Source organism: Heloderma suspectum, chromosome 2, assembly GCF_057233095.1.
Source record: "Heloderma suspectum isolate Gila_16-S chromosome 2, 16-S_ref, whole genome shotgun sequence".
In the NCBI taxonomy this organism is placed as follows: domain Eukaryota; kingdom Metazoa; phylum Chordata; class Lepidosauria; order Squamata; family Helodermatidae; genus Heloderma; species Heloderma suspectum.
The window spans coordinates 140,567,849-140,595,548 of record NC_139459.1 but is presented as its reverse complement, the minus strand read 5'-3'; the positions used below and the strand labels follow the sequence as shown (position 1 = coordinate 140,595,548).

Sequence of the window (27,700 nt, the reverse complement as noted above, 5' to 3'; positions counted from 1 at the left end):
GAGGGGGTGGCAACAGGAGGCTTCCAAGACGGGTATGGTACTGCCTGGGCTAGGCTGGAAGAAAAGTTGACTGCTGGACATTCAGCCGCAGGAGCGCCGTCCTTGTGGGAGGGAACGGAGGACGGCAACAAGCGCCATCTCCTCCCTCCGTCCGGGGGTGCTCAATTCCTTCCATCCCATTCCAGCCCGCCGTGCGCTACAGATGCGTTTTATCGCTTGTTGGAGTTCCAGTCACTCCCACATAGCCAGCCTGGTGTTCACGTGCCAGGCTGCTGCTCTTTCACGAGGAAGCTCTGCCGTCATTGGCTGGCCGGGAAGGTTCGGAGCGCGCCCATTGGCTGTGGCGCAGCTTCCTCCCCTGCTGGAGCGTTCGCGATGGAACGAACATTCTTAAGAAGTAACGAGATCGAAGCACATCCACGCTGGAACCGGAGCTGAATGACCCGGGAGAGGTTGCATGGGCAGGGCGGAGCGGCTTAGCGCTGCCAGTGCCGTTCGCTCTGCAGGCAAATCCGAATTGGGAGGCTATAAAAGCTGCTGTTTGCAAAGAGCCGGTGGCTCTGGGGCTCCAAACACGCAGAAGTGCTCCAGGTACGGAGGTGGAGTTGGAGAAAACTTGGCCAGGTGTCCTGGCTTCGGGATGGGCTGAGCTGATCTCTTCCCCACCGTTTGCTTCCGAGGTCGGCCCCGAAATGAGCCGTCCCAGAGCATTTTTGGCCTAGGTATCGTAGCTAAGGGTGCAATCTTTCTTCCGGGTAAGCATGCATAGCAGTGGGCTGTAACGATTCTGGGCACGTTTACCTGGTGGGCGTGCGTGCGGAAAAAGAGAGGCTCTGCGTATCCCGCGTCACCGTAATAGGATCGGGCTCCGACCCTGTGCACTCTTAGTGGGGAGTGAGCTCTGTTGAGACGGGCGGAATTTACTCAAGGTGGATCGCGTTGTAAGGGGAGCCCTGCTCAGCTGGCAAACTTGCAGCTAACTCGGCGACGCATCGCGTGAATCCCGCGGGGCTGATGTCTTGTGCACCTGGCTTCTGCGAGACAGCGGGAGAGCGGAGGCGCTTCGCCTTCCTTGGCTTGATCCCTGGAATGGGGAGTGGGAGGCGGCCGAGGGATGCATTAGTTTCTCTGTGGACCTAAAGGCGCGGAGGCGTCACCCGTGAACAAAAGCGACCTTACAAGCTGCGGATCAGAGGTCTGTTCACCTTCAACTCTGGATTTCCTCTGTAGCCCGCCCGGGGTTCACCCGCCCGGGCAAGAACTTTGCCTTACCGGGACGCTGAAGGCAGGGTTTAAAATTAAATGTGTTTTATCTTGTCTTTAAGGAGGAGGCACCTAATGACATTTTCTTCCTAAACATTTTAAATTAATTCCTGTGGCAGCGGTTTTTAATGTGCAAATTGTTCTACAGTTACCTTCTTTTGCTTTTGCTTGAAGCCATGAGGACTATAAACTTTTAAAATTCAGAAGGACTATGCTTCTATGCTGCTTTGAACCTATGAAACCCCTTGTGCGTAGGACTGTTCACTTGGAAGTAAGTCCTACTGAATTAAGTAGGGCTAATTCCGAAGAAAGTTTGTTTTGGGATCGAACCTGCAGTCTTTCTTCCAGGCACAGTTCCCCACTGGATCCGCTTCTGCTGGGTGAAGGGTGTGTGTGCTGGGTGTGTGAATAGAGGTGCCTCTCTAGATATTTTATCTGTACAGCTTGGACGATGGCTTTCTTTGGCGTGCATATAAAGGAGCAGAGGGTGAGGACTGGCAGTTGTTTTTAGGAGATGTCTTACCACACCATGTCTTGTTGTTTTAGGTAATGAATCTGTAGCTGTTGTAGGATGTGAAATCCTGGCACATCTCTGGCTCCCAACACCTCAAAACATCTTTAAAGCTGACTTCCCTTGTCCCTATGAGGTACGTAAAACATAGCACTACTCTTTTTTACAAACAGAAGGAATCTTTTGAGAGTCCGTTTTCTGATATTTCCAAGGCTACTTACAGTACAATCCTGTAGGTGTCTACTCAGAAGTAAGTCCCATTGAATTCAATGAGATTTACTCTGTGCTAAATGGATATAGGTTTTCAGCCTTAAAAAGTTATTGCAGGGGCAGGGATAGAACTGAACCATGTCTAAATAACAAAATTTTATCCTGTTATGGATTGCCCCAAAGCATTCTGGCAATTCTGGTAGTTGGATGAGGTGCTGAGAATTCTGTTCAGTATCTGTAGTCCTACATCCCGGAGTCACAGATCATGGGAAGCAGAAATGACTATTAAACCATTTTAGGGTGCAATCCTTTGCGCAGTGGAACGTACTCCTGTGTAAACATGCATCAGGCTGCACATCTGTAGTATGGGTATGTCCCAGTTGGATGTGACACAGTTTCCAAAGCCCTTGTTTCAGATGCCCGAGAGGGTGGGTTTTGTGCTGTGTAGTTCTGTTTTTATTGGAGGGGGAGGGGTGATGGAGTGCATGTGCCCCCTGCATGACCCATACGTAATTCTACACAGTTGACTATTTTTAGTAAATATCAATAAAATAAATATTTAACTTTTAAACAAGACTGGTAATTTAACTGAGATTGCATAGTTATTAGTGGATGCTACCATTTCAAAACACTAGAGTTTTCATGCAGAGAGAGTGAGCTTATATTTTCTTCAGTAACTTCTATTGTATGCTAGTATTTTTCATTCATTCTCATACTTCTGAGGGCCAGACCAGACACAGGGGTGGTTGTTAAACACGCACCTCCCAGTCTGGCTGCAAAGTGGGAGGGAAGAATGTAATGCCCACAGGTGTCTAGTTGGCCACTATGGGAAACAGGATGCTGGACTGGATAGGCCTTTGATCTGACCCCGCAGGGCTCTTCTTAGGTTCTGATCTTCTAATGCTAAATGGAGGATCAGGGCCAGTGGTGTAGTGGTAAATTTTGAAGTGCAGGTGCTCATGACAGTCCCCATAGCCAAGAAGAACACAAAAATACAGGCAGCCCTCTTGACCCATATCAACAAACCAGTTCTGGCAGTTTTCATCTCCACTAGGATCAGGTCTTTTGTAGAGCTAATGGGTCTTAATTGCCCATTCAAGACTAAGGCCCCCCACCCCTCCAAATACTTTGCATTTCAACAGGGAACAAACAGTTTTTGGAGGGAAAATCTATTTTCCCCCCAGCTCTTGTGAGGATTGCAGCTAAGCTCAGAGGGAACAGGGGTTTCTGAGTGGGGTGGCAGATGATATCAGCATCCCTGCTAATAAAGAAATGCCAGCACCCTGCCCCTGTGAGCCCTGGCTCCACTGCACCACCAAACAGGGGGATGGGAGCAAAGCCCACCCTTCCCCTGCCTTACCTCCCAGTGCTTCGCTGCTTCAATGTTTTTCCCCAGCCTGGCTCCAATACAGCAGGGATAAGACATCATAAAGAAGTGGAGTGCTGGGAGGTAATGGAGGGATGAGGATGGGGTTTGCTTCCATCCCACTCATGCCCCTGTTAGTGTTAGAAGGTAACCCCTGCTCCCTCCCGCTTTATAGTCTAACTGGAGAACACTTACTTAATAAACACGCATGCATCTGTTTTGGCTCTAAGAGAAATCTGAAAGGGGTGCACAATTTTTGGCATTATCTGCAGTTCTTAGCTGTTTATACCTAATTAGAGCCTCCATGTACAGAGGCAGTCTACCCCCTGAATACTAGATGGTGGGCTGGTTTGCACCTAATGACAACCCAGAGCATGGGTTGAATCTGGGTTGTTGTTGAATCATGGGTTGTTGTTACATGCGAACCTTGGACTATGGTTTAACTACAGGTTTTAACCATGAACAAACCAGAAAGAGAACCCATGGTTTATTGAGTTGTGAACTGAGTTGTTTGTAGTTAACAAACCATGGCTTGTCTTCCTGGGTTGTTCATGGTTAACAACCCATAGTTAAGCTATACTGTAGGGTTCACAAATAAAGTCAACCTGTACTCAAGATTGTCATTACATATGAACCAGGCTGCTGTGTACAAATGGGGAAGGCTGTCTGCCACCTTCATGCCCTGCTTGTGGAACTTTCCAGAGGCATTGGGCTGGTGCTGCTGGAAATCAAATGATGCTAGTCTGATTGAGCAAAGCAGTTCTTATATCTACAATAGCCCCTGGACTTAACTGGGATATTCCCCTTTCCGTTTGAAGCATGTCCAGTGCAATGTCATGAGTAGTCTTGGCTTCCGAAATGATTGTGCAAGCTCATTGCTCAGCTCAGCCTTGAGTTCGGTAGAATACTCTGAAGTCTGACTTTGGGTATATATTTTTCTCAGTTACTCTTGGCTTCCCAGAAAGCATCAATCTACCCAAAATATAGAGGAGACAGATACGACTCTTTGGACACTTCTCGGTGAAATAAAAGTGCTCCCTCCAGAGTTTGGAAGCAGTTCATATGTTCACTCAGTTCATGTGTTTACTAGGTCGGTGCTCCAAGTCGCACGGTGGAGGAGCATGTGAGGGAGGGCTTTTTATTTACTTTATTTATTTCATTTCTGTACCGCCCAGTAGCCGAAGCTCTCTGGGCAGTTCACAAAAATTAAAACCAAAGAGCACTCAATAAAACAATATAAAATATATAAAACATTAAAACCACAGTATAACAATACAACCAGAATAAAACCTAGCAGCAATGCAGGGATTTAAAATACGGATTTAAAACAGCAAAGCTAAAAGTCTAGAAAGCTAAAATGCCTGGGAAAATAAAAAGGTCTTCACTTGGCTCCAGAAAGAATACAGTGTAGGTGCCAGGCGAACCTCACTAGGGAGCTCTTTCCACAGCCAGGGTGCCACAGCCCGCTCAAGCATCAAGCAGGGCCTCGCATTCTTTTGTGAGAATTCGGCCACGGCACCTTGTGCTTTGGATCTTCCTATGGAGGGCCTGCCTCTGATGTAACGGGGGGTGGGCAGCATGTGACCAAGGCAGATCATGACCTGGAGCACTGACCTGCTGAGTCAGTGAGCAAAGCCTCTCTTGCAGGATATGGTGGGAGGCATCCATTCCAAGCTAGTGTAGTGCACCCTTCCCCAACCTGGTGTCTTCTAGCTGTGTTGGACTACAACTCCCAGCATCCCTGGCCAGCAACCCTGCTACCTGGGGATTATGAGAATTGTAGACCAACACATCTGAAAGATGCCAGATTGGGGAAGGGTAACATGTTTGGACTAGGACCAGGGAGACCTGAGTTAGAATCCCTGCTTAGCCATGAAGCTCACTGGGTAATCATGTCTAGTATATCTCATAATACTAGAACCTAGTGGATTCATCCCATGAAGCTGATTGGTGGAAGATTCTGGACAGGTAAAAGGAAGTACTCCTTCACACAGCGCATAGTCAAACTATGGAATTTGCTACCACAAGATGTAGCATCTTTCCTACCACAAGTGCAGGCTATCAGTGACTACTAGTCCTGATGGCTATGTCCTACCTCCAGTATCAGAGGCAGGGACCCAATGTACACCAGTTGGTGGGGAACATGGGCAGGAGGGTGCTGTTGCACTCATGTCCTGCTTGTGGGTTTCCTGTCGACAGCTGGTCAGCCACTGTGTAAACAGAAAGTTAGACTAGATGGACCCTTGGTCTGATCCAGCATGGCTGTTCTTATGTTCTTATGCTGTCTCTCTCCTAATCTACCTCACGGGGTTGTTGTGAGGATAAAAAGGAATAACCTTCATATATGTCATCCTTTCGAGAATGCAAATATGCCTGTTTTATTTTGTTGTTCAGTCATTCAGTCGTGTCCGACTCTTCGTGACCCCATGGACCATAGCATGCCAGGCCTTCCTGTCCTGCGCTCTCTCCCGGAGTGTGCTCAAGTCCATATTCATTGCATCAGTGATGCTATCTAGCCATCTCATCTTCTGCCGTCCCCTTCTCCTTTTGCCTTCAATCTTTCCCAGCATCAGGATCTTTTCCAGGGACTTTTCTCTTTGCATTAGGTGGCCAAAATATTTGAGCTTCAGCTTCAGTATTTGTCCTTCCAATGAGCACTCGGGGTTGATTTCCTTTAGGATTGACTGATTTGACCGCCTTGCAGTCTGGGGGACTCGTAAGAGTCTTCTCCAGCACCACAGTTCGAAAGCATCAATTCTTCGGCGGTCAGCCTTCCTTATAGTCCAGCTCTCACAGCCATACGTTGCTACAGGGGAAAACCATAGCTTTGATTATATGAATCTTTGTCAGCAAGGTGATGTCTCTGCTCCTTACTATGCTGTCTAGGTTTGCCATAGCTTTCCTCCCAAGGAGCAAGCGTCTTTTAATTTCATGGCTACAGTCACCGTCTGCCGTGATCTTGGAGCCCAAGAAAATAAAATCTATCATGCTTGCCTGTTATCCTGGTTATTCCTTGACTTCCTACTTTAGCATTCCAATCCCCTATGATGAAGAGGACATCTTTTTTTGGTGTTAGTTCTAGAAGGTGTTGTAGGTCTTCATAGAATCGATCAACCTCGGCTTCTTCAGCCTCAGTGGTTGGGGCATAGACTTGAATTACTATGATGTTGAATGGTTTGCCTTGGATTCGTACTGAGATCATTCTATCGTTTTTGAGATTGTACCCCAGTACTGCTTTTCCCACCCTGTTGTTGACTATGAGTGCTACTCCATTTCTTCTAAGGGATCCTTGCCCACAGTAGTAGATATGATGGTAACCTGAATTCAGTTCGCCCATGCTTGTCCATTTGAGTTCGCTGATTATCAAGATGTCGATGTTCAGTCTTGCCATCTCATGTTTGACCACCTCCCGCTTACCTTGATTCATTGATCTGACATTCCCGGTTCCTAAACAATATTGTTCTTTACACCATCGGACTTTATTTTCACCACCAGACACATCCACAGCTGAGTGTCCTTTCGGCTTTGGCCCAGCCGCTTCACTCTTTCTGGCGCTACTTGGAAATTCCCCCTGCTCTTCCCCAATAGTATATTGGACACCTTCCGACCTGAGGGGCCCATCTTCCGGTGTCATCTCTTTTAGCCTTGTGATACGTTCCATGGGGTTTTCTTGGCAAGAATACTGGACTGGGTTGTCATTTCCTTCTCCAGTGGACCACATTTTGTCAGAACTCTCCACCATGACCTGTCCGTCTTGGGTGGCCCTGCATGGCATAGCTTATGGCTTCACTGAGTTACACAAGCTCCTTTGCCACAACAAGGCAGTGATCCATGAAGGGGGCCTTTTTTTTAAGGCTAACTTAATTTTGCTTAGGTTTTGATTGGCTCATGGTTGTAGTGGTGCTCAAATGTCTTCTGTAATACTAAACACACTTACAGGCAAGTAAGTGCCATTTAAAATGAGTAGAATGTATTTTCATGTGTGTACATATCAGGATCCGGCTTATTAAGCTCCCCATTCATTGCTGTGGTTGTAACGATTAAAGAATCTTATTTCATACAGAGCAAGAAATAGATCTGGCTTTGGATACTTTAGCAACGGTGTGTTTTGCTTTGTTCCTTTATGTTGTCTATTTGCAACTCTACTTTGAGAGTTTGGTCGTCAGTGGCTAGGATACCTTCGGTGTCGGTCACTTCCTATAATTGGATGCCTTTCAGTTCATGTTACTATTATGATGTGGTAGGCTGAACCATTCCCTCATGGCTGGCTCCCATGCTAACAAGTCAAGAATGTTTTGTATTATATGAGTAGGCCACGTGATGGTGTACATCTCTTGCATTAGCATCCTCTTCAATTGGGGCTGTTGATGCTACTGTGGAAAGCATATTGTGAGAATCAGTTTCTGGGGGAAATCTGCAAAAGTACCCATTCCACTCAAGTAATGTATGAATTGTCCTGTCTTACGGGCTGCAAGCTGATCTTCAGTTCAGCTTGCACTCCTGGGATTGGATATTAAGTTATTATTTGAATTGATCCTTGTCAAGTAAATGCCCCAGCCATCTTTTATAACGTAGAAGATGGCTGGGGCATTTACTGACCAGGATTAATCTGTATGCTCTTATAATACCTTTTTGGTCATAAAGCCATCCTGCCCCGTGCTTTTGCTTTTTTTTTTTTTTTAAGCCAACATCAGTTTGATTAAGACACTCTTCCTCTTGCGCTCTAGACTTATCCATATCACCAATTCCATTATGCTTTTGTTGATGCAGGGTAACCTCCAAGAATTAAAGTTTAGATTTTGGTCAATACAGTAATTGAACATTGGCCGGGGGGAAGGGTAAGAATTCTCCCACCCACATGAGCTTGGGGCAGGCAGCGCACTTGGTGTCGCCTCAGCTCAGGATCTCCACTCCTCAGATGACAACTACTACGCATACCTCATGACTAGGCCCCCAGAAAGGCTAAGCTAGCTTTCCCCAGCCTGATGTCCTGTTGTTGTGTTGGACTACAACTCCCATCACCCACAGCCAGCATGGTCAGTTGTAGTCCCAACACATCTGGAGGGTTCCAGGCTGGACTAAGTTGTTGTGTGATCTGCAGTATCTGTGGCTTAAGGCAGGGGTTGGCAGACTTTAGGATCTATGTTGTTTTTCGTAAGAAAAGAAGAGCCTTGCTGGATCAGACAAAAGGTCCATCTTGTCCAGTGTTCTGTTGGCACAGTGACTAACCAGCTGCCTATGGGAAACCAACGAGCAGGACACAAGTGCAACAGCACCCTCCCACTCATGTTCCCCAGCAACATGCGTACATAGGCATACTGCCCCTGATACTGGAGGTAATATATAGCCACCATGACTAGTAGCCATTGATAGCCTTATCCTCCATGAATTTGTCTAATCCCCTTTTAAACATCCGAATTGGTGGCCGTTACTACATCTTGTAGTAGAGAATTCCATCGTTTAACTATGTGCTGTGTGAAGAATTACTTCCTTTTATCTGTCCTGAATCTCCCACTAATCGGCTTCCTGGGATGACCCCTGGTTCTAGCCTTATGAGAGGGAGAAAAATCTCTCCCTAGCCACTTTCTCTATGCTATTAATAATAATTTTCACTAGAAACCCAAAGTCCACCAAGTGAAACCAGATGCAGAGTAGTAGTGTGGGAAGGCACCCACAGAATTGAGGAAGAAGGGTGCATCTGAGCACATACTAAGAACTGATTGCCAATTACCAGAACTGGAGTTTGCACACAGATTGTTTCACACGCAAAATCTACTCCTGTAGGTTTCTTGATTTTAGCAGCCTACTTTAGGAGGGAGAGAGAGTTTTTTGTTATTGCTATTCTTAAACCATTGGGTGTCGGAAATCCTTGCTTATCTACTGGAAATCGCCTAGAAATCTACCAGTAGATCCCAATCTTCCTTCTGCCCACCCATGTCTTAAGGTTATAGAAAGCTGAGAAATTGTTCTTTCATCATAACGGAAATGAAGAGTTGATGAAGGGTTTACTGTCGGTGACGGGGACTGGGTGAGAGGAAGTCTGGTGGTAGCAGAGGATTGGGTAAAGTGTTCAAGGGGGAAAAATTAATTTAGAGAAATGAGCCTTTTGCCAACTGCAAAAGGGAAAAAGGCAAAGGAGCCTGATTTTGCCTTTGTGTTGCTATTGTTGGAAGCACTTAAACTGTTGGAAGCTGCTAATATTTTCTGTAAGAAAAAAGAAAGACTTGAGACAGAGAATACAATTATAAGAATTACCTTACTAGGACGGAACAAGGGTCCATATAGTCTAGCTCTCTGGGTAGTATCCAATGTTAGTCCTATGTAGAGTAGATCCATTGAAATGAATGGGACTTAGGTTAGTTGTGACTGACAAGTCTCATTCAGTGGTTCTCCTCTATGTAGGGTTAACATCGGATACTACCCTCTGGCTTCAACAGCAGCCCATCAGGTGCCTCTGGGCACTCCCAAGTGTGGTGTGAAAGTGACTGCTTTCCCTGTTGTCTTTTCCACAGTATGTGGTATTCAGGTGTGTGTATGCTGTTTCTGAACATGGAGACTCCATTAGTTATCATGATTAATAACTATTGGTAGATCTATCCTCAGCGAATTTGGCTAGTTCTTTCTTTTTTTATGGAGACCCTCTGAGTTCTTGGCCATTGTGTATTAAATATGTGTTGTGTTAATACTTGCTAAAGTAAAACTGGGCTGCTAGAGTTCGCCTTTGCTTCAGTGGCATTCACAGCTATTTTTATAGAAAGTGACAGTGCTAATTTGTTGTTCTTTTTATTTTTATTTATTTACATTTTATCCCACCCTTCCTCAAAGAAACTGAGGGCAGCATACAAGTAACATTTGTGCATGTAAACACAGGTGTTCTCTTTGAAGTGTTGCAGACTTCTGCAATGAACCCGTCTACTAGCTTAGTTACTCTACCAGATCTAGAAATCTTCTAAATAGAAAAGCTTCAACAAACTTTGTTCTAGGCCACTCCTGTGTAAAGCTTCATTCTTTAGGCTTGTCAGCAGAAATAACTCAATGCAGTTTTATTTTTGAGAGTGAGTGTGCAAAGTTTGAACCAGAGCAAAACCTTCCATTTGGGCTGGGAGTTAATTGTAACAAAAGTATTTCACGTGGCCTTGTAATCTGACTAGAACATAAAATTGGGCATATAAGGAAATAAAAGCAAAAGTAGCATGCTAGTCTGATTCAGTTTGGAGATAGATAATTGCAGTTTAGTTTGGAGATAAATTATTGCAGGCAAGACCCTGGGTCACCAGAATTCCATCTATTCACAGGCAGCTCTTTGCTTTCAGAGAGCAAAATGGGCCTCTTTCCCACAACATCTTTAAAAATGGATTCCAAACAAGGTAATCTGTTTGGTGTCTGCCAAGATAAAACCTCACCCTTTTTATTGAATGAGAGCTCTGTTTTTATATATGCATCCTAACATCACACAGGTATCTTTATTTTTTTTAACAAATAAAAAAATTTGGCTATGATTTCAATTTGGGCAAAACTGGATGAGTTCCAGTGAGTTGTGAGGAAGGAATCGGTGAACTGTCCAGTAGCAGTTGATCAGTGCTTTGTCCGGGGAGGGGGGCGGTATCTGTATGACACTAGAAATTAGGGATGTGCACCGCTTTTGTCCGAAGCCTGAATAACAAGTTGAAGCAGGCTGTTTTGGTGGTGCCTCTGTGTGGTACAAAGTGGAGCAGAATAGCAACGAAGCACCCCGGAGTGAAGCAACTTGTATATGAAGCACCTCGTCCGACTCGGTGATTCGTTCTGAGCAACTCAGACAGCCTGGTGCCAAAAGTATCAACTTCAGAAAGTTCAGCAAAGGATGGAGGAGGAGGAGGGAGGAAGCCTTGGCGAACGGCAACTCTAGTTGTCAAATCAGGGCTGAACGTAACCCAGCAATCTCCAATCAGAGACAGTGGTGGAGGACAAGGGAAGATTGAATAACTGGAGAAAAACGGTTGTGTTTCAGAGACAGAGATCATTCTGGTGATGTTACTGAGGGATATGAGATGTGAGGAAAGCCCCCCCCCCCCCCGCTGTGATCACCGGTTCCTCCTCTGCAATTGCCATGTTCTTAAAAAACGTGGTGATTGGAAGTCTATGTGCACATAGGCTTATACACACAAAGCGCTGTGAATTGCCCAGGCAGGAGGAGGCGGTGAGGTGCATGTCCCTGCTGCTTGCTAGCTGTTTCTTCCTTGTGAGCAGGAGACTGCTAGCAGCCCTTGGGGATGTTTCCACCAGCAGTTTACCCCCTCAATTGACAAGGCACAGTGCCCCTTCATTATAGAGATCCTGAGGGTTAAAATGGGGGCTGGTTTCCGTCTTTGTGTTGGAAGAAAGTAAAACAAGGATTCATGAAATCAAAAAGGGATCCTCATGATTTCATATGGTTCCTAAAGGGGAGATTCCCAAAACTAGCATCCAGTCACAGAGCACATCTGCCTCCATGGACCAAAGCAGGAAAATCTCACATCCACCACTCATGGGCACAGCCATGGCACAAAAACAGGGATCCGAGGCAGGGATCCTCTTGATTTCATATGATTTTTCATACCATTTGAGGTGAAGCAGAAGGTCTGGGATCTGATGGGAAGCAACAGATCTGGGATTTTTAGTGTGCATACTTGGACAAAGATGAATTCTGTGCTTTGATGGGGGTGGGTGGGCAGGGGGGACCCAAGTGTTCTGAGTATCCATATTGAAGTGGGTGTCTTATCCATGGCTTTATAACATGGAGCCTCCAAATTTATGTTTTTTGTCATTGTCTGTGGACATGGATGTGTGATATGATGGTGTTTGGGGGTATCTTTCTTGTAAAAATCATGAGGATCTCTAAGGATCCCTGCCTCAAATCCCATTTTTTCCACCATGGCTGCACCCACGAGTGGCAGATCGATGATTTTTCTGCTTCAATCCATGGAGGCAGATATGCATTGGGATTGGATGGTGGTTTTGTGGGGGCCCCCCCTTTAAAAATCATATGAAATCAGGAGGATCCCTTTTTGATTTTTTGGATCCTCGTTTTACTTTGTGTTTACTGCTCTCTTTCCCAGCACAAGCGTATGTCTGTCTACTCAGAAGTAACTCCCACTGTCCTCAGTGAGGCTTGCTCCTGAAATGCAGGTGCATCTGGACTTTCAGGGGAAAGGAGAAAGCCTCTTTTACTGGTTGAGCAGCCCCTGCCAGTCAGAAGATGTTCACTGCAACCCCCACCAGGAAGTATGTTCTGTGAACTGATTTTTACTGGTGCGGGGAACCTGCTCATGGAGCCCTGCATGGACCACAATGCAGCAAAGCTGATTCCTTTTAAATTAAAATCCAGTACTCCTCCATTAGCTTCTCCTTCCGTTGTCATGGACAAAAACATGGCCATAGACAGCCGAGCAGTTGGGGGGCGGTGGCAGCACGGCAGTGAGAGGTGTAGCTTTTTGCTTTGAGGGTTTTTGTGGAAAAACTCAAAGTTCATCTGCAACTAGCACAAAGAGTACTGGGCTGAACTGTCTGAAATTTGGCAGGTGGGATCCTCTCCATGTCAGCAGAGAGGTCCCCAGGGTTCATGTATTTATCATGAAAACTGAAAAAGCTATGGCCATTTGTGTTTTCCCATGCAAGGTAATGGGAAAATGCCCAAATCGAGTGGTCTGGATAGCCGAATCTCACTTTGGATCCGGAACGGAGTCGAAGTGGAGGGGGTCCAAATTGGTCCAAATCGAAGCAAGGCTGATTAGGAGGGTCTGACGTGGCATCCGGAGCGGGGGGGGGGGTGTCTGTGTACGGCTATACTAGAAATTGCCAGGATGTGGAATCGCAGGAATGCATGGTGCAAAAGATGGCCAGCTCTAAAACCTGTGAGCTTGAGTAGTTTTTCCCAGTCAAATCAGCTTTAGGTACAGACAATTTGATTGCATTATAGTGAAGAGCAGTGTCTGAACATGGTGGCTTTCAAACCTTCTACCTTCAGGAAATTTTTCCACTTGGTTAGTGTGCTGAGGAACTAATGAATATCTTCCATGGAACCCTCACATGTTCCAGAATTTTCTGAAGTACGTTCTGGAGTGCACACAGTGTGTGCCGGGCCTCGCTGTCATTCCACATCCATGGGGAATACAGCCTAGAACAACTTGCCTTTCATGCATAGTGGTGGGCAAACGGTCTTTGGGCAGCTTGTCTGCCATTAGTGATCTTTAAGGTTTCAGGGAATCTTAAGGCTCCCAGTTTCGAAACTGGCATCTAAACCAATATAAAGAAGAGTGCAGATCAGCTGCATTAGTATCGCAACGACCCCTTGTGAGGATCTGTGGTATTGAGACCCCAGTTGTCAAGGCAGCATCAGGCGGAGCAGAAATGAGCACAAGTTTGGTTATCCCACAAAATGCGTGTGCCAAAATATGTCAGATGTCATTTGTTGGCTTTATCTGTGGCATGTTAGTCAGAATTACGTACATGAAGAGAGCTTCCTGTTTGCAAAAAGTTCTTCTGAATTCTCACTGGCTTTGAATTAGGCTAAATTCCTGGGCTTATAAAAATCTGCCATGTATGTGGACACTGTGATTCACGGCTAGTTTTCAGTTTGATCGGCTTAAGCTTGCCTTCCATTTTTTCCTGTAGCTGGAGACTCTTCATTCTCTAGAAGGCTGATGGTCTAGAGCAGCCTTCCCCACCCTGGACTACAATTCCTATCGTCCCTGGGCAGAATGGTCAATGGAAACATACTCCACATATCTGGAGGGTGCCAGGCTGGGGAATCTGTTGGAGGCTATTACATTGTTTTGGTTGGGTTCCTGGGTTTATTATAATTAAATGCAATGAACTGGCTGATCAGGCTTCCAAGGGTAGCAGCCCAATTTACCACTGTAATGCAGGGATCCTATTTGCTGATTTATTTATTTTTACCCTCCTCTTCAGATCTAAACTGATGGTATAGTTATAAAACACAAATAAACCTTGTGATGGCAAACCAATAAGGCAACCATGGTCAGATGCATCCCTCGAAAACTGCAAGCAGGAAGTTGATCTGGCTTGACTAAGAACTGGGCATGGGTTCCATACTCACCAGGACTACTATTTTTACTACACTTATATCCCACCTTCCTTCCAAGGAGTTCAAGGCAGCATGTGTGGTTCTGCCCTCCCATTTTATCTTCACAACAACCCTATGAGGTAGGTTAGGCTGAAAGGCAGTGACTGGGAGTGGGGATTTGAAACCTGAGTCCTAGTCCAACACTCTAACCACTACACCACACTGGCTTTCTTTGTTTCCCTCACTATTAAAGATGTGGTGTTTGTGTAGTCATTACAACTGCTTGCCAAACCTTTCTGCATGCCCGGCCACCTGATCAGCACCAAGTTAGCCTAGATTAATTTTGGGCGAAGACACTAATTTTCATGCTTCCTTCACAATTTCCAGTGTTTGGGGCCATATTCTTTTTATGATTCTGCATGTCACTGGGACCTGGTTGCTGAGAGGGTTTTAGGGCACAATCTTGTACATAGTTCCTATGCTGGCTAAGGAATGCTGGGAGTTATAGTACTTTTTCTGTCTAAACATACATAGGATTGTACCCTTATTTTACTCTTTTTTTGCATACTGAATGGAAATTTAAGCTGCTTGTAACAATCTAGCATATGGTGTCATATGGTCTGAAATATTTCTGCACAATGAGAGGCAGTCTACCTACCTACATAAATTGAATTTGCTAGCATTTCTTGGAGTACTGCATGATGACACTGCTCTGACATATAGATTATTCAGAAGTGAACCATGGACAAATTCCAAAAGATTACTGCTTGTAACTTGAAACGAAGTATCACCACGCTAATAGTGTGCCAACAGGCCTAGGAAGTAGTAACATCTGCAGCAGGAGTGTGGTAGTTTCCTGGTGGGCAGAATTTCTTTGCATTCGTGATTGGTCATTTAATCATTCAATCTTGGATTTCAGGCAGGGTTTTAACCAAAACGGAAGTGAATTCAGCGGTGGGGCTTCATTAATGCAGTGATGTGGCCTTCATTTCTTGATCTGTTTCAGGAGATGCAAATTCCTGAAATGACTCAATTTCTGTAAGCTGTGTCTGTGTCAGGGTGCGTGTCTGCTGTGGCTTCCTTTCCAGCAAAGTTCAAGAAGTCAGTGCAGCTGGTTATCGCTTCTGTTTATTCAGCTTCCTGTTTGTGTGTGTACAAAGAAAGTTTCCAGAACTTTAGGGCGTGGAGAACTTGCTTCAGAAGGAAGCCCTGCCTCATGCAGCATATGAATTATTCTTCATTCAGTTGTCTGAGACAGTCTATGCTTTGTTGCTCTAGCAGTATTGGAGTATTGGAATACCAGCAGTGCAGAATGTTGCAGACTGGAATGCGGTTTCAATCCAGCACCTTCTGGGTTACAGGGTGAGCAACGCTGTTGAATATGCCGCTCGACAACTTGCTTTGTGAGAATGCTTTTGAGTGAGGAGTTGGGGGTTTTTTAGAGGAAGGATCTCAGTAAGAATGTTTACATTATTTTATTTTTATTTTTTTTATTCTGCGGTGGCGTTAGTGGTGTTAGGGATGGGGAAGGTGCACAATTGCATTTCATCAGACATGTAGGGAAATATGGGAAAGCCAGAGCAGATATTTGAATTTTGGGTCTTCCACGTTGAAAGTCTGGGTTGAGATTGCTGCCTACGAAATTATTGCATGGTTCTACATTATAGCAGGGGTTTGTACAATGTCCATTGATTTGAAATCATTTTAATTTTAGTGAATTAAATAATGGTTTAAATCAAGAAAAATTTGGGATCACATCACTTTTTCTCCATTTGATAATTCACATCTTTTTGAACAAGTATGCGTTCCAGTTGGTTGCCAGAACAATCAAAACATATTGGGTCACAGTTAAATAGAGCCTTTCTACTACCTGAGGGCACAATTTGAAACACTTTGGTTATTCAGCCCATACCTTTTTCACTACAGAACTTTATATCTGCTTAGAGGCAAAAGGAACAATTGTAGAATTTTCTCTCTGGTTCTCTGTACCAAGAATATTAAGCAATATTAATAATTTGGAGACTGAAGCTGCAATCCTATACCCACTTACCTGGGAATAAGCCCCATTGAACTCAATGGACTTATTTTTGAGTAGACACGTATAGGTCTGCATTGTAGGGCTTGTACATATTTTCTTGGGAGTAAATTGAATGGAACTCTGAGATTTACTTTTGAGTGAATATGCTTAGGATTGTGCTACATGTGAACCAAACTTTACAGGAGTAAAAACTTGTAATTACTGAACAGAATATTGCTTCTCTGTGAGATGAACAATCACTCTCCGTGCTAGTGTCATAGATACTCATCAAGATCCATGAAAATAAATAGAATACATGATATGTTGATTAATTTCGAAAAGTCAACTGCACCTCCAGTTTCATTCTTTTTTGTAGAAAAACAGGCTTTAATTTGGAGGACTATGGATTCAGGTTTTTTTTTTTTTAAAAAAAAGATTAATTCACTTTTTAAAACTTGATGAGTAAATCATACCAATCAAAAAGAAATATGTATACACAAGCCAGAAACAGTGGTTAAGCACTCAGGAAAGTAACTTTCTGATGCTGTCAAACTCTACAACCAATTCAGGTATGTTTGCAAAATAATGCATAAGGACATTAAGATGTTTGTATTCTATTCAGTTTTCATTTTAAACTGGGTTAATTAGTTTTAAAGATAGGCACATAATATATCTGGAGAGATCTTTTGTTTTTTAATCTGATATTTGATTTTGTTTTGTTTTACTCTTGATTCTCCTCCATTCAGTTGTCCATACCATCTCCGTCATACCTAAGAGCCTTTTTATGCTGTTTTTTTTTTTAAGAAGCATCTAGAAATATGACGTGTGCATCTGACAAAACACATCTTTTGTAAAACTGTGTATCACGCATGTATCTTTATCGGCAAACTGGTATGGGGTGTGGCTTGCTGTTGTGTATCTGAAACCTGGGTTTGTAGCAGCATAATCTCTGAAATGGCCCTCTTTTTCTTTTCTCCCCACCAGAATACTGGACTCTTTTCCTCACAAGCCCACAATGGCAGTGGATGTAGCCATGCAGCTCTGCCTGCGCACCCCCCCTTTGCGACGAGAGAGTTTTGCCTGCAAAATAGCTCCAAAGCCCAAGAAGCCTTTGCGGCCCTGCATCCATTTGAACAGCAGTACTGAATTAAATGAACTGGGAGCTGAGGTAAAAGCCCTGCAGAGGAAGAGGGTGAAAAAGAGGGTGTCCTTTGCAGACAGTAGGGGCTTGGCTTTAACAGTGGTCAAAGTGTTCTCAGAATTTGATAACCCCCTAGATATTCCATTTAATATCACAGAACTAATAGACAACATTGTGGGTCTGACAACGGTGGACAGAGATGACTTTGTCTTGGATTTTGTACAGCCTTCTGCTGATTATTTGGACTTCCGGAATCGGCTCCAAGCAGACTATGTCTGTCTTGAAAACTGCACGTTGAAAGATAAAGCCATCACAGGCACAGTAAAAGTCAGGAATCTTGCATTTGAGAAGGCCGTGAAGATCCGGATGACATTTGATACCTGGAAAACCTTCACGGACTACCCATGCCAATATGTTAAAGACACGTACGCAGGTTCAGATAAGGACACGTTTTCTTTCGATGTCAGCTTGCCAGAAAGAGTTCAACCCCATGAAAGGATAGAGTTTGCAGTGTGTTACGAGTGTGATGGCAAGGTGTATTGGGACAGCAACAAAGCCTTGAATTACCGGATCATACGGTCTGAACTCAGATCTGCTCGGGAGATTTCTCAGCCTCAGGACGAACCTGGCTTTGGAATTGCCTTTGACCAGTTTGGAAGCCCGAGGTGTTCCTACGGCCTGTTTCCTGAATGGCCAAGCTATTCAGGCTATGAAAAACGTGGGCCTTATTACTGAATCAAATACATGGTCTGTGTAATTACCGTGCAGGATTTTAAAAAAAAACTTTGGGGAGTCTGCTGCAATGTCATAATTGCCAAAGGAGGTCTGTGTTTATAGTTACAGAAACTGAAACAAAAGGACTTCTGAAACTCCTGACTGCAGAGGGTTTAAAAATGGATGTCTCTGTATCATCCTGGTTGTTATGAATCTAAATGGCTAAAAGAAGGGGGAGATGCCCCTGTTGTCTGAGGACAGTGCTGCCAAGTCTCCTGGTCCAGTTCAGCATTCGCAACTTCGGTGCAAGCAGTTTTGCTTACATGTTGTCTTGAAGTACCTCACAGTATTGTGAGCTGTGCAGGGAAAGTTTTATCTCTCAATGTGTCGCATTATTGAGTCTAAATTTGCTACACATCTTAAAAAACCTGTTCTGTGTCTGACAAGGAGTAATGGTGGAGAGACTAGCCAGCCTGCATGTGACCTTTGCTTACATTTTCCCATTCTTTTCCTAATCAGGTTGCCTGATCTGTGAGACCACAACTTTCAAATGGAAGCGGCTATAATTCTAGCTAAATTATGTCTCTGCTCCTTCCATTTTAGGAAGTGCCTTCATGTGGGGGAAGATGCCAGGCTGCTTACTCACTATTCTGCCTGTGGCTTTCTATTTCTAAACGAGTACAATATGTGTAATTTGTTTTTTGCAGTTGCTGAAATGGAAGAGTCCTTGTGTAGCTCAGTCATGTAATTGTGTAGCTTCAGAGTAAGTGTTAGTTAGTATAGGTGAGGGGCTGCTATCATATTCATGTGCCTTGACAACATCTTTGGTTGGGAGGCAGGGGTGTGAAGAATAAAGATTTCTATTTTTTTTTTACTAACTCTTCATGCCTCCATGTTATATAATATACCTTCCTTTGGGTCTGGTGGATATAGTTGTCTGGTTAGAGAACTTTTTTAAAACTATTTTTTGTTTCATGAATTTTATAAAGTGGTTATGAATTGGATGTTACTGACACAATCAAATAAAGCTTTATCACATATAAAGAATATCCATTACATCCAGTTTCCATTAGCCACCCCACTGTTCACACACCGCAGTAGGTGGGGCCTAGCTCAGTAGCAGTGCACAAGCCAGGTTCAATCCAGGTAGGGCTGGAGAATATCCAAATCCTGGAGATGGCCTGCCAGTCAGTGGAGACAGTACTGGGCTAGATAAATAGTATGACCTGATACAAGACAGCTTCTTACGTTCCTGTAGACTGGGAAAAGGTGAGGGGAGAAGCGGCGGGAACAGCCAAAGACAGTAGACCATTCGCTGCCCCCAAAGCAAAACAATCCAAAACAAGGTTGGTAGTTTTCCACAAAGTTCATCATTGTTTCTTTTCCTAAATAACTCTTTGCCCTTTGGCAATTACGGTAGACAGCTGCAGTAAATCGTAGTGGTTCATTGGGGACCTGCATTTAAAAGCCCTCAGCGTAACTTCTTTAACACTAACGAAAGTCATTCAGATATTCTTTCTTGGGCTGCAAATCCAGCTCACCAGAAAGTTGGCCTGGCACAGCACTGTGGGTGCACGGCCTAGGGCAAAATGTGTTTGTCCTAATCCCTTCTGACCACCACGAGTGAATTACTTGACAACTCAAATATCTGAAATTAACTTGTGGAGTATTGCAACTCAAACATGAGCAAATTCAGTTACGCTTGACTTGGAAGGTACATGCAGGAGTCCATACAATACTGTGCCTCTTAGATCAGCAGCAGTGACACTGATTTCCACAAAGGGAGCTTGATGCAGGCTTTCCTAAGCATGATGCAAGAGCCTTGTCTTGGCATGGCCGCTTGTAGTCAAATATGGGAAAGGCTCTCAGTGTGCCATTATTAGCTTTAAAATGCTGAAAAGCCAGCATTTCCTTATCTCGCTCTAATGGGTCATGTCATTTCATGTGTTCAGTTTGCATACATTGAACTTGAATTTGTACTTGGCAAGGTAACTAGAGCTGTTAAACATCTGCATATTGGCAATTTCAGCATAAGTATCCAAGTGAGCCGATGCTTTTAAAAAAAACCCAAATCCTTGCAGAGTAAAGATCAGCAGCTGGAAGCCCTTCCACTCCTCCCCCCAGTGCGCTCCCCATTGCTGATCTGGAATACTGGCTTCTGTAGCAATGGGCTTTTCCAGCAGCCTGTTATGAGGAGAAGAGGTTGAAGGCTATGCTGCTCTATTGTATTTATTTGCTCTTTCTGTTATGGGAAAGTAATCCAGCTGAATGCTTTGGTTTGTTTGAAGCCCAGTGGAGTGATAGAGGAAGCGATCTTGACCTTAGTAGGGAAAGTACGCCATTTTTGCACTTTACTTTTGAGTAGAAGTCATAATGCAAAACCCCAACAAAATGGCAATCTTGAGCTGTTTGTAATAACTGCCCTAGATATTGATGTCAAATGTTTTAAATTTGTTCAGTAGAAAAGTTGAGTTGCAATTAACCAATAAACTTTTCTTTTTATTCAAGGAGACTTTACCCATTGACCAGGGTCTGAATTACACACTTTCCCCTATATGTGGGCCTTATATGAGGTTGGGTCAAGAGTGTGCCTTAATCTCGTATGCCCTGACTGCATCAAGAATCTTATGTGTGAAGCGAGGCTTAAGATTTAGGCCTGGCTCATGTGATCTACCCACTACATGTAAAACCAACATACTGAGGAACTGGACCCAGGACTGAACTAACTGGGGAAGCAATCTGGAAGTGAAGAACTCCAGCAAAGCCGGTACATAAATCAGTTCGGTTGTTCTATTCAAAAGTTAGAATCCGGTGTCTTCCATAAATATATCTTTTTGTGGCTCGGGTTGCTTCCTCTGGTAGCATGTGGAGCCAGCTTCAGGTGACTTCAGGACAGTAGTTTATTGTGAAATTATTCTAAATTGTGCCTAGAGAGGTGGGGACAAGTAAGTGTGTGTGTCTGTGTGTGTGTGTGGCTGTGTGTGTGTGTAACGTTCCAGGTAGTGGCTAGAGGTAATACTGTGAAATGTATCCCTGGAATATTTCTCCCAAATGCACTTTCATTTCAGCTCTCCTAGTGGTTTTTAAAACTAACTGCTTGGATGTCTCTGATGTCTCTTGTATGAATGTAACTGGGAAATAATGTCTTCCATTTTACGCTTCAGAGTGCCTTGCATGTTTTACGATATTTTGTACACAACTGAAAAATGCACTTTACAATCACAGTGGGTTTATTTTCTGTAGTGTCTTCTGAAAAATCGCAATGGTTTTGTTTTTATCCGACATCAAATAATAAAATGTTACAAGGAGGCACTGTGTCTTGCTTGGAGGGGCTGTGGCTCAGTGGTGGAGCACATACTTTGCAAGCAGAAGGTCCCAGGTTCAATCCCAAACATCTCCAGGTAGGACTGGAAGAATCCCTGCCTGAAACCCAGGAGAGCCGCTGCTGTCAGTGTTGGCAATACTGGCCCAGACGGAGCAACGGTCTGACTCGGTGTGAGGCGGCTTCCTGCGCTCCTGTGTTTGTCTTGGCTGGGCTTCACGGAATATTTCACTGTAGCAAAGACCATCTAGTCTGACCCCTTGGCACAAAGCAAGACCCTCCAAGCTGCAGTCACAGAGCAGGCACATAGTACCAGCCGCGGCACAATGGGATGAGAACTTAGTGACGAGACGGAAAACTTCTTCACTTATTTGTCTGTGTCTTCTATCACTTGACTGACAATCAGAAGGAGGCAAACGGCATTGTTTTTCACCCATCTTTTGGGAAAACAATATCTCATTGAAAGCCAGCATTGCTGTGCATGACAGATCATCACTGAGTTTCACATGATGATGGCAAGAAGCCAAGACTAAAAGTAACGTAATTAGATTGAGGTCAGAACTGCTTTGTGCCCCCTGTCCTTCAGGGGTTTCTTTTTCCACCTCTTCTATTGGCAAGGTTGTTTCTGGGACCTGTTTACGATGGATGCTTTACTCCTTTTACACACGCGTGCGCACACATGTGCACACACACTTGGATTTGTGCTCTATGACTCTGGAAACATTAATCCCAAGTGAAACTTTTAGGAGACTTGGAGTTTTTTTGGTAGTTTAATATTTGTCATAGTTGCACTGAAAATTAGATTCTGCAGTGTTTTGAGCATATGGGAGCACCTGTTTACACCTTGCAAATTCTCAAGTGATCTCTATGATCCTGGTCTCAATCTAATACAAACCTAAAAGCTGCTCAAGGTTGTCTACACAGAAAATTCTGTGGCAGTTCACAGACAGTTGTGAATCATCACCCTCTGCTCTCATTATTCACTACCTCTTCTCAATAGGGGATTCTGTAATCTGGACCACCCACATCTGGGGCTTGTATTGTACCAGGGCTTAGACCTGGCACATTCTCAATGCCAATGCTCGACCCTAGGATATCTGAAGGAGAGATGAAAGCACCCGCGGGCAGAGTGCGTATTCCTCCCCTTCGGAGCAACTAGAACACATCCTTCATACAGAGAAGGGCCCAGGTGGAGTCACTGCTGGCATCTCATGTTTAAGGATCTCAAGTAGCAGGGCTGGGAAAGGCCTCTTCCTGAGGCCTTAAAGAGCAGCTGCCAGGGAGTATAAACCATACTAAGCTTGACTGAGGTTGGTTCCAGGTTTTAAGGTGACTTTGGGCAAGACAAGTTCAGTAGGCCTTCCTGGGCACTGCTCCTGCTTGCCACACTGCTTCCTTTGGCCCAATTCACTCCCAGAGGGAGAGGACCAAGAGCGCAGAGGTGGCTTCTCCTTTGTTTTCCTTGCTCCTCTCATTGCTGAAGCACCCCAAGGGAGCAGGTGAGTCAGCATCTAACAGCAAGGAGAAGGAGAAACAGGACCAGAAGATTCCAGGGGTTGGCAATGGGCCCTCCACTGGGGCCTTGGCAGGTGCCCAGTGATGCCAACTTCTGATGCTGGCCCAGGACTAGATGGACTAGTGGTCTGAATCAGTAGAAGGCTGCTTCATATGAGACACAGAAGATCCCTCTTGTCTGTGGCCGTAGGTGACCAGGGTGGCAGCCAGGAAGGGAACATCCCTGCACAGTAGTCTGTGAAGACACAGTGCAGCCTGTGCAGGGTTCATCAGGCACTCCCCCGTGCACATCTGTCCGTGGTGCTTCTTTGGCTGCCCTCCTCCCTTTCAGGCTGCTGCAATCCCTACACATCATGCACTCGAGATTAAAAGGAAGGGGCTCCAGGTCAGAGGATGGAGTTTCTAGACAGATGGGCACCTTGACATCTTTTGCTTCTCCCATCCCAGCACTCTAAAGGCACAATGGCATGACATTCATATACACTACCGCTAACCAGCAGCTACCAGCTGTGAGTCCCCCTGTTTCCCTTATGCAAGTGTCACAAAGTGCCTTAGCTGCACTCACTCAAATTAAGTTCCTTTCCGCCCACTTCTGAATTTAATCAGCATTCCACATAATACCTTTTCAAGGGCACTGGGAGTCAGGTGGTTCATGTGTGATGTTTCAGGTTTTCTTTTGGTTTATAAGTAGGATGAGGAGGGGCAGATTGCAATCACAGCAGAGGCAAATAAATAACATTATTTACTTAAGAAAGTTAGATGAATAATAACATTAAGAAAACAATTAACAGAACTATGAACCAAATATGTTCAACTCTGATTTCAAGCCACAGTTCGCTGTGAAGAGCAGTGTTATCGTTGCTGGACCAACAACAGTTGCTTATCCCAGTTCTCGAGTCCTTGGTTGCTTGTCCTTGTGTGGCGGTGCACTCTTCCTTGAGCTGCAGACTGTCTCCTTCTCCTTCACCACCACACCGCTGGTTTCTCTATCCTTTCTTCTCTTTTCTCCTCCTTTACTCTCTTTCTGCCTCCTCTTTCTCCTGGCCACCAACTGCCTTCTTCACACCGACCTCTCCACTCTCCATTCCATGCCGCCCCCCTTACTCAGCCCACGTTCTGAGGCCCTTGGAAACGGGCATTGTTGTTCAGTCGTTCAGTCATGTCTGACTCTTTGTGACCCGATGGACCATAGCACGCCAGCCCTTCCTGTCCTGCGCTCTCTCCCGGAGCGTGCTCAAGTCCATATTCATTGCATCAGTGATGCTATCTAGCCATCTCCTCCTCTGCCATCCCCTTCTCCTTTTGCCTTCAGTCTTTCCCAGCATCAGGGTCTTTTCCAGAGAGTTTTCTCTTTGCATTATGTGGCCAAAATATTTGAGCTTCAGCTTCAGTATCTGTCCTTCCAATGAGCACTCAGGGTTGATTTCCTTTAGGATTGACTGATCTGACCACCTTGCAGTCCAGGGGACTCGTAAGAGTCTTCTCCAGCACCACAGTTCGAAAGCATCAATTCTTCAGCACTCAGCCTTCCTTATAGTCCAGCTCTCACAGCCATACGTTACTACTGGGAAAACCATAGCTTTGATTATGCGGACTTTTTTCGGCAAGGTGTTGTCTCTGCTTCTTACTATGCTGTCTAGGTTTGCCATAGCTTTCCTCCCAAGGAGCAAGCGTCTTTTAATTTCATGGCTACAGTCACCGTCTGCAGTGATCTTGGAGCCCAAGAAAATAAAATCTGTCACTGCTTCCATTTCTTCCCCTTCCATATGCCAGGAAGTGATGGGGCCAGATGCCATGATCTTAGTTTTTTTAATGTTGAGTTTCAAACCAGCTTTTGCACTCTCCTCTTTCACCCTCAACAAGAGGCTCTTGAGATCCTCTTCGCTTTCTCCCATTAGGGTGGTATCATCTGCGTATCTGAAGTTGTTGATAATTCTCCCGGCAATCTTAATTCCGACCTGTGATTCATCCAGCATGGCGTTTCTCATGATGTACTCTGCATATAAGTTAAATAAGCAGGGTGACAATATGCAGCCTTGTTGTACTCCTTTCCCAATTTTGAACCACTCGGTTGTTCCATGTCTGGTTCTTACTGTTGCTTCTTGACCCTCGTACAGGTTTCTCAGGAGACAGGTAAGATGGTCTGGTACCCCCATCTCTTTCAGAATTTGCCAGAGTTGGTTGTGATCCACACAATCAAAGGCTTTAGCGTAGTCAATGAAGCAGAAATAGACATTTTTCTGGAATTCTCTTGCTTTCTCCATGATCCAGCGAATGTTGGCGATTTGATCTCTAGTTCCTCTGCCTCTTCGAAACCCAGCTTGTACTTCCAGTAGTTCTCAGTTCACATACTGCTGAAGCCTAGCTTGTAGGATTTTGAGTATAACCTTGCTGGCATGTGAAATGAGCGCAATTGTATGGTAGTCTGAACACTCTTTGGCGTTGCCCTTCTTTGGGATTGGAATGTAAACTGACCTTTTCCAGTCTTGTGGCCACTGTTGAGTGTTCCAAATGTGTTGGCATATTGAGTGCAGCACTTTAACAGCATCATGTTTTAGGATTTTAAAGAGCTCAGCTGGAATACTGTCATCTCCACTAGCTTTGTTGTTAGTAATGCTTCCTAAGGCCCACTTGACTTCACTCTCGAGGATGTCCGGCTCAAGTTCAATGACCGCACTCTCATGGCTATCAGGGACTTTAAGATCTTTCCTGTATAGTTCTTCTGTGTATTCTTTCCACCTCTTCTTAATCTCATCTGCTTCTGTTAGGTCCCTGCCTTCTTTGTCCTTTATCATGCCTGTCTTTGCACAAAACTTTCCCTTGATATCTCCGATTTTCTTGAAGAGATCTCTAGTCTTTCCCATTCTGTTGTTTTCTTCGATTTCTTTGCATTGTTCATTTAAGAAGGCCTTCTTGTCTCTCCTTGCTATTCTCTGGAACTCTGCATTCAGTTGGATATATATTTCATTGCTGCCTCCTGAACAATGTTACGGACGTCCGTCCATAGTTCCTCAGGCACTCCGTCTATCAGGTCTAATCCCTTGAATCTATTCCTCACCTCCACGGTATATTCATAAGGGATATGATTTAGGTCATACCTCAACGGTTTAGTGGTTTTCCCTACGTTCTTCAATTTAAGCCGAAATTTTGCAAGAAGCAGCTCATGATCTGAGCCACAGTCAGCTCCAGGTCTTGTTTTTACTGACTGTATAGAGCTTCTCCATCTTTGGCTGCAAAGGACATAACCAATCTGATTTCGATATTGACCATGTGGTGATGTCCATGTGTAGAGTCGCCTCTTGTGCTGTTGGAAAAGAGTGTTTGCTATGATCAGCGTGTTCTCTTGGCAAAACTCTATTAGCATTTGTCCTGCTTCATTTTGTACACCAAGGCCATGCTTGCCTGTTATCCTGGTGATTTCTTGACTTCCTACTTTAGCATTCCAATTCCCTATGATGAAGAGGACATCTTTTTTTGGTGTTAGTTCTAGAAGGTGTTGTAGGTCTTCATAGAACCAATCAACCTCAACTTCTTCGGCATCAGTGGTTGGGGCATAGACTTGAATTACTGTGATGTTGAATGGTTTGCCTTGGATTCGTACTGAGATCATTCTATCATTTTTAAGATTGTACCCCAATACTGCTTTTCCCACCCTGTTGTTGACTATGAGTGCTACTCCATTTCTTCTAAGGGATTCTTGCCCACAGTAGTAGATATGATGGTCACCTGAATTAAATTCGCCCATGCTTGTCCATTTGAGTTCGCTGATTCCCAAGATGTCGATGTTCAATCTTGCCATCTCGTGTTTGACCAACTCCAGCTTACCTTGATTCATTGATCTGATATTCCAGGTTCCTAAACAATATTGTTCTTTACAGCATCGGATTTTCTTTTCACCACCAGACACATCCACAGCTGAGTGTCCATTCGGCTTTGGCCCAGCCGCTTCACTCTTTCTGGCGCTACTTGGAAATTCCCTCTGCTCTTCCCCAGTAGTATATTGGACACCTTCCGACCTGAGGGGCTCATCTTCCGGCATCATCTCTTTTAGCCTTGTGATACGTTCCATGGGGTTTTCTTGGCAAGAATACTGGAGTGGGTTGCCATTTCCTTCTCCAATGGACCACATTTTGTCAGAACTCTCTGCCATGACCTGTCCGTCTTGGGTGGCCCTGCACGGCATAGCTTATGGCTTCGCTGAGTTACGCAAGCCCCTTTGCCACAACAAGGCAGTGATCCATGAAGGGGAAACGGGCATTACACATGCACAATAGATTTGGCACGTAAAGGAAACTGGAAAACACTGTGCATATATACTGATGGCACTAGAGAAATACATAAAGACAACTTGCATATTTTTACCTCCAAACTGCCCTGGAAGGACTCCACTTCCAAGGAATCACTAAATGCACAGGGTCAACATCTAAAGTGTATAATAGGGTGCAGCACTCACATTTGATGCTAAAGGGATCCAGTCAAATTAGTTTGGTTGCAGCAGCTGCGGGAAGGCCTCTAGCTTTGTCTTCCAAATAGGGCTGCCATATCAAACCTTCAAACGGAGGTAATGTAATTTGCATGCAAATACAAATTAGATGTA

The 27,700-nt window shown here is 44.6% G+C and overlaps 1 protein-coding gene across 3 annotated transcripts; it reads left to right on the top strand.

Moving 5' to 3' along the window:
* Positions 1-386: 386 nt before the first annotated feature.
* On the top strand, positions 387-21,575 carry PPP1R3B (protein phosphatase 1 regulatory subunit 3B). Of its 3 annotated transcripts, none has more exons than XM_084835055.1 (3): positions 387-591; positions 1,810-1,910; positions 17,396-21,575. In XM_084835055.1, exons 2-3 carry the CDS (start codon positions 1,906-1,908, stop codon positions 18,285-18,287), a joined length of 897 nt encoding a protein of 298 aa, XP_084691181.1. In that variant the 5' UTR covers positions 387-591; positions 1,810-1,905; the 3' UTR covers positions 18,288-21,575. The 3 variants fall into 3 exon arrangements, with proteins under 3 accessions (XP_084691181.1, XP_084691183.1, XP_084691180.1); XM_084835057.1 differs by having other exon boundaries at positions 387-755; XM_084835054.1 differs by lacking the exons at positions 387-591; positions 1,810-1,910 and adding an exon at positions 15,362-15,756.
* The last annotated feature ends 6,125 nt before the right edge of the window (positions 21,576-27,700 follow it).